General features: G+C 41.4%; 1 protein-coding gene across 1 annotated transcript; it reads left to right on the plus strand.

Moving 5' to 3' along the window:
- Positions 1-525: 525 nt before the first annotated feature.
- On the plus strand, positions 526-5,190 carry LOC127623864 (protein LRATD1-like). Its single transcript, XM_052098435.1, has 2 exons — positions 526-641; positions 1,131-5,190. The coding sequence occupies exon 2, from the start codon at positions 1,143-1,145 to the stop codon at positions 1,947-1,949; it is 807 nt and encodes a 268-aa protein (XP_051954395.1). The 5' UTR covers positions 526-641; positions 1,131-1,142; the 3' UTR covers positions 1,950-5,190.
- Positions 5,191-7,022: the final 1,832 nt, after the last annotated feature.

Genomic DNA, 7,022 nt, shown 5'->3' on the forward strand with positions numbered 1-7,022 from the left:
CTCAGTCACTTGACATGACAACTAGTGTAAGTGTGTGTGTTTTATATGTTCGTCTATATGAGTGATAAAGAGAGATGTGTTGGGGAGAGAAGGATTCTGAGCTCCACACCAGATATGACGAAGAAAACAGCATAGCAGAGCTGTCCTGTGATGCATCTATAGCTAAATCCTATCACATATCCACCTATGGAGTCCTGTTCATAAAATGTGTTCCAAGCAAACATAAGACCTAACTTGTTTTGACAGCGCTAATGAACCATTCAGAAAGAAAATGTCCTAATAATACACCAACCCACATATCTATATTTCCAGCCAAGATATTTACTATTTAATATTTGGCAAAATCATTGGGGTCATGGAGAATGTGAGCAACATAAACCGCTGTAATATTAAAAACCTCTGAGCAAAGGTCTAAGTTTTCCTCTGAACCAATCGCCGTCAAGAGGGCAGGTTCTGCAGGTCGGAGGCGGAGTTTTCTTGACTATTTAAAGTGAGGCGGTGCAACGTGTAAGAGAATCCAGCGTACCTTGGAGGAAAAACAGAAGGCAGCCAGTATCAAAAGTGTTTGGTTTGGAGACCTTGCGGGATACGCACCGATGGCGCAAAAGGACCATTAGCCATTGTCCTGGGGAAATACGCAGGTATCCATGCATCCAACTATCCATCTATTCGAGGCGCATATCCAATCGTCTTGTGTTATGAACTTATAGGCTAAACGAGAGAGCTCTGCATATTTTTTGCGTGCTTGGAAAATATAGAAGATGGAGATGTAATCTGACTTCATCGGTACTGTTTTATGTGTGATTGAATGAGGAGCGCAATGCTCTGGAGCAGTTAAACATTGGCTCGCCCTTTTGCCTCTTTGTGCTGCGCTCAGGGCGAAAGAGTTGTTTACGCACCCAGGTGTGCATGGTTTCAGTGAATGATTGTTCTTTATTGACGTGACCAATCTGGGTGTGTTTCAAAATCTAGTGAGCTGATGCTCACCTTTTGGGCGTCATAAATGCGTGCAGCATTTTTGGGCGCGTTCTGAATCCAAATGTTGTCTAGCATATGCTGTCTAGATGTGTTTTAAGACAGCCTATACGTCCCGCTTATAACTACTCAATGTAACGGTTTTTCTATTTCAGAAGCAGTATTCCATGTCTCTCCTCTGCCTGTTATTGATGGGAAACCAACTAGACCGGATCACACACCTGAACTACAGCGAGCTACCCACCGGGGATCCATCGGGCATTGAGAAGGACGAGTTGCGTGTTGGCGTGGCGTACTTCTTTTCCGATGAGGAGGAAGAACTGGACGATAGATCTCAGTCGGACAGCTTTAAAGACAACAACAGCCCGAGCAAGACCGGTCCGGTGGCGCTCGATGAGATCGAGTACTCGGCGTTCTGCTGCCAGGAATGCATCTACTCCAAACTGCGAGAGAACGAGGACCTGGATGTTTATTCGGTGAAAACTTTATTAACCATGTGCAAACCCGGGGATCTACTGGAATTGGTGGCCAACGCGCAGCCCCCTCACTGGGCGATCTTTGAGGGGGAGGACCAGGTTATTCACCTGTACAAAGGGGAGATCCGCAAGGACAGCTTGTTTGAGATCAGTTGCGGTCGGCAGGGCAGGATCGTAAATAATCGCTACCGGTACCGACCGCTGCCTGCTGATTTGGTGATGCAGAACGCGAGCGGGCACCTGGGGCTCAGCAGCGGCGAGATCTGCTGGACGAACTCTGAAAGTTTCGCCGCCTGGTGCCGCTTCGGGAAACGGGAGTTTAAAGCGGTCGGCGAGGCGCACTCGGTCGAGCAGCGATACTTTCTGAAGGTGCACCTGTCCGAGAGCACCGTGCACACGCTCATGTTCCGCAGCCTCGAGGAGATGATACGGGAGAGACGGCGCGTGGACGCCAGTGGAATTCTGAAGGAGCTGTCGCTGGTGAACGGAAAGGAATGAGGGAGGATTTCTAAGTCTCGTTGTGGACCGATTTGAACTGCATGCCTTGAACTAGGGCTGCTTACCTTTTACTTGAGGACTTTCGGAGGGTCGTGCGTATTTGTGTGAAAATATGGTACATTTCGACAAAGACAACGCCCATTTTGGTTGTGGTGTGTGAACCGATTCCTCACCATGTACCTTTAAAAAAGGAAAAATAAATAATAATAATAATAATAATAATAAGGTTATCCCATGGTCTCACAAATAGACCCGGAGCACGCTGCGGCAGATGATGCATAAGGTACCAGGATGAGTTGCTGTGTCTCATCTTTTACTGAACTCCAGAGCTTTGGTATTAAATGCAAGCCATGGAGCTCTGTTATTTTGCATCTGCCCAGCTGCATTAGTTCCTCTTAACCAATCAAACACTCACGCCAAACCTCACACGAGCCTTTTGTTTTCATTCTATTACCAACCAACGCAAGCAGAATTCCTTTGATTTTGGAGTCCATATTTTTGTATTTCAGTTAGTACGTTTAAAAAAAAAAATGTTTTTACTTAAATAAAGTAGATTGCCCTATGAAAATTGATTTGGTCTCAAGCTCTTTTTCATATCGTTTTCAATTCAGTAAGCGAGCACGTGCTTGAAATTCGGTCTCATGCGAGTGCCGAACTGGTGCAATATAATTCATATATGAACCCTCAGATTTGTTTACAATATCGACCTTTGCTTCGTTTGATTTCGGGGGATTTATTTCTGCCAGCAGGGAGGTCGTTTGTTATTATTGGTGCATTAGTATGCCTATTAGGTAGTTTGATATCCATGGAGACCTGGTCCTTTTGTTCCTGGCGTTATTGTTGATGATCATTGTGGGTTCCTATCCTTGACTTTCAGGAGACATTGCAGATGTTTTTTTTTTTTTTTTTAAAGGTTAAGGTTAATGCAGCCCCTCAGGCATTTTATTATGTATTCTGTGTTACTTTAAATATAGGCTAAATATCAAGCTTACAACTGCACTGTATTGGTCCAGGAACCTATACATCCAAATGAACTGCAGCTGACATTTTGGTTTGCATTAAGTAATAGGATTTTTTTGGGGGGGATGCTCTGTTTAAATATGGCCATGCTCCGTTTGTTTTCCTATTACAGGCTGTAGACTGCAGCTGGGATCAGTTATGCTTTATGTTCAGTGGGGCTTGATTTGCCCACAGGTCTGTGTGGCTGGACCCTATAAGTGTTTGTGTGTGTGCGCATTTGTGTTCATACTTCTAGTAGCAATAGTTAAGAGACAAAATTATCCCTAAAAGTTAGCTAAATCTGACAGAATCTCCCCTTGAAGACATTTGGGGTTGTTTTTAATCTGAAAAAAAACAAATAATTGGAGAATCGATTCATAAATCAATTGAATACTTATGTTGCATTTTAGAGTTGAAAAAAATGTGAACCCTATAATCATGCAAAAATTAAACTACTTTAAAGTTAAAATAATTGAAGTTTTAATGGAATAATTAATGTAAGGGCTTTTATAAAGTTATAAGCTTAACATTTCTGCCTTCAAACCCTCCAAAAATTGGCCCCAATCTCTTCCCTTGCAAGTGTCTTAACAGTAACCTTTTTTTTTTTTTTAAGAGAAAGGAGTCAATAAATACATTTGGTGGTTATCAAAATGCTGTTGATTTGAATATAACTTAATCCTGTGTGTGTGTGTGTGTGTGTGTGTGTGTGTGTGTGTGTGTGTGTGTGTGTGTGTGTCCAGTCTGGACTGTTAGTCATAAATCTTTGTCATGGTCATGTTGTTTCAGGTGTGCCAGTCTGAGCCGTTAATATGGAAAGTGGGAGATTGTGCAAATGAAAGAAAACAAGTGGTACAGGTTTCTAAAGGCTTGGGAAAGATTGCACGCCAACTGTCAGATGAGGTTTTTGTAGCCGTTACAGGCTTAGCCTTGTTGGTGTGTGTCTTGACACACCACTGACAAATACTGTTGAGAAATATTATACATTAACGAACACACCCTTATTGTCTTGGTCCATAACGCACCATTGGTGTTGTCTCTCTAGTGTGTTTCTCAACCACATCGTTTGTCACCTTCACCAAATCCAGCAGCCCCAGTAACCTACTTTTTCACCAAACGATTTGTGGGATCTCCTTCCTTGACTTTACCCTAACCACACCTAATTTTTGCAGTCTCTGATCGTGACAATCGTCACCTGTACCAATAAAAAAATTTTCTGAGGCTTGAAATTTAGGATATTGGGGCAGCGGGCTATATGTGGAGAATAAGGACAGGAGTGAAAGAACGATGGACAGAGGGACTAGAAGTTGCCAACATGAGCTGAACAGAATATCTTTAGCTTGAACAAAGTGAGTGTGTGTGTGTGTGTGTGTGTGTGTGTGTGTGTGTGTGTGTGTGTGTGTGTGTGTGTGTGTGTGAGCCTGTCACACTTCGTAACCTGTTACTGGGGAAACCTCAGCCAGTCATTTAGCTTATGCCTACTGAATATTGTTTTACTAGAAGCCAGGAGAGAGTGCATGGATATCCATCCTCTTTAATGGAGAGCTTGTTGTTTTTCTCTTGATTAAACCACCACCGATAACTCATTTGCTTCTGCTGAGGGACAATTATGCAAAGCATCTGTGCTTCACAGAAATCCTGTCTCTCCTTCAGCCTCAATCGTATATTCATTTAAACCAGCAGGCTAGCTGGTTATCTGTAATCCAGACTCCTTTTGTGCTTTTTTTTTTGTTGTTGTTGTTCTTTGTTTTTGGCGATTTACATTTCACCGCAATTTCAACGACGACTTTATTTCTGAAAAAATTGTATTTTTATTTTATTTTATTTTTTTGGAAGAAATTCCATGTAAATGTTTTCTTTAAAGTACTTCGAAATACCATACTTTTGTCCATGCCATGTTACATGAATGGTAATCATTTAGTACTATGGTATTTACACGTTCAACTTTTATTGTAAAACATAATGTAACATTTTCTGCTTTGTGTTTACTATGTTTTTTGTTTTGGCAGACACAAGTGCAAATAGTGGCAGATACACATACACCCCTGTTTAAATACTAACATACAGAATAGTCACATCACTGCAGCATTTTTGTTTTATTTTTATTATTACAAAAATTAACCAAGGTTTTACTACAGTAACCATAGTATGTTCATGGTAATATTCTAGTTGAATCATAGTAACCAAAAAATTAAACCTGGTTATTATTGACATGTTACTGTAGTAACACCATGGTTAGTACATCAGAACTGTATAGTTTCCACCAAAACACATGGTTACTACAATATTACTACAGTAAAACCATGGTTCATTTTATCCACATCAAATCCTTCTTTCAACTCCCAGATCTTCACTGTGACCAAATCACTGTGAGGAATCTCTTTTAGTTATTAATATAAGTAGTTATAGGGAATATTAAGAATAGAGACATGGGGAAAAATGTCAATGGGTGGGATTCAAACCCAGATATACAGAGTGACTACACATACCATCGTTACACCCAGAGCTACTACAGCTGCACATTGTACTTTGTCGTGTTTTCACTATTGGAGCGCAAATAGTCACTTGGTTATCCAATCTCTTAAACGACTAAATGTCTAACCTGTTAACCAGTTTAATGTCTCTGCCCCATCGCAAAAAAATAAAATTTGCCTGCCTTCATTTGCTCAGCAGCTGACCCCAAATAAATCTGTCGTGGCTGGGTGGAGTTTGTGTAAATGGCCTCCGCCAACAAGATGGGCTATTTGCTCTGTGTAAATGGAGACGTTTTTCCCCTTTGCATTAATACTACACTCATTCTACCTATTCTGTTATAATCCATTTAAAATACCAAGCTATTTTGGATCTTAATGTACCATAACATATAAATACCATGCTACATGAATTTGGTAATCATGCAGGACCTGATACCATCATTGTACCATGGAACTGCCACAGGCTTTTGAAGGGACATTTTTATCTCTATATATTATTATAGGAAATAAGCACAATACTAAGTTACAGGTGTATTCATAATTATTATTTTCTGCTAAGGGTTCAATTAGGTGTATTCACAGTAACATAACACACTGAATTGGTCAGAACCACAATCAATATGTTTGCATGCACATTTAAAATTTGATTTCAGTTGGACTGTAACAATAATTTGTAATTGCTTTAGTCCAACTGAAATTGCACCAGTTTGATTTTTGTTACATTTGAATAACAGACCTAGATTGCAGCTTGGCTTTGTTCTGCATGCATAACAGTAGTTAATGCTTTAAAACTGCACTGGAAACACGGCTTCCCCAAAGAAATTATGGCAACCGCACGTTTATTATACACTGATCAGCCACAACATTAAAACCACTGACAGGTGAAGTGAATAACATTTATTATTTATGATACAATGGCACCTGTCAAGGGGTGGGATATCTTAGGCAGCAAGTGAACAGTCAGTTCTTGATTTTTCATGTGTTGGAAGCAGGAAAAATGGGCAAGTGTAAGGATCTGAGCGACTTTGACAAGGGCCAAATTGTGATGTGAGTCAAAACATCTCCAAAATGGCAGGTCTTGTGGTGTGTTCACGGTATGCAGTGGATAGTACCTAACAAAAAGGGGAACCGGCAACAGGGTTAAGGACCCATTGATGTGTGTGGGGAGCAAAGGCTAGCCTGTCTGGTCCGATCCCATAAAAGACCTACTGTAGCACAAATGACTGAATATCTTAATGTTGGCCATGATAGAAAGGTGTCAGAACACACAGTGCATCGCAGAATGCTGTTTATGGGGCTGCGTAGCTGCAGACCGGTCAGAGTGACTATGCTGACCCCTGTGCGCGGCACAAGTGTCAGAACTGGACCATGGAGCAATGGAAAAAGGTGGCCTGGTCTGATGAGTCACGTTTTCTTTTAGATCATGTGGATGGCCGGGTGCTTGTGTGTCATTTACCTGGGGAAGAGATGGCAGCAGGATGCACTAAGGGAAGAAGGCAGGCTGGCAGAGGCATTGTGACGCTCTGGGCAATGTTCTGCTAGGAAACCTTGAGTCCTGGCATTCATGTGGATGTTACTTTGACACGTACCAACTACCTAAAGA

Source organism: Xyrauchen texanus, chromosome 30 (genome assembly GCF_025860055.1).
Source record: "Xyrauchen texanus isolate HMW12.3.18 chromosome 30, RBS_HiC_50CHRs, whole genome shotgun sequence".
Taxonomy (NCBI): Eukaryota; Metazoa; Chordata; class Actinopteri; order Cypriniformes; family Catostomidae; genus Xyrauchen; species Xyrauchen texanus.

Excerpts from the sequence above, each read along its gene's own strand:
- LOC127623864 (XM_052098435.1), top strand. The coding sequence starts at position 1,143 with ATGTCTCTCCTCTGCCTGTTATTGATGGGAAACCAACTAGACCGGATC.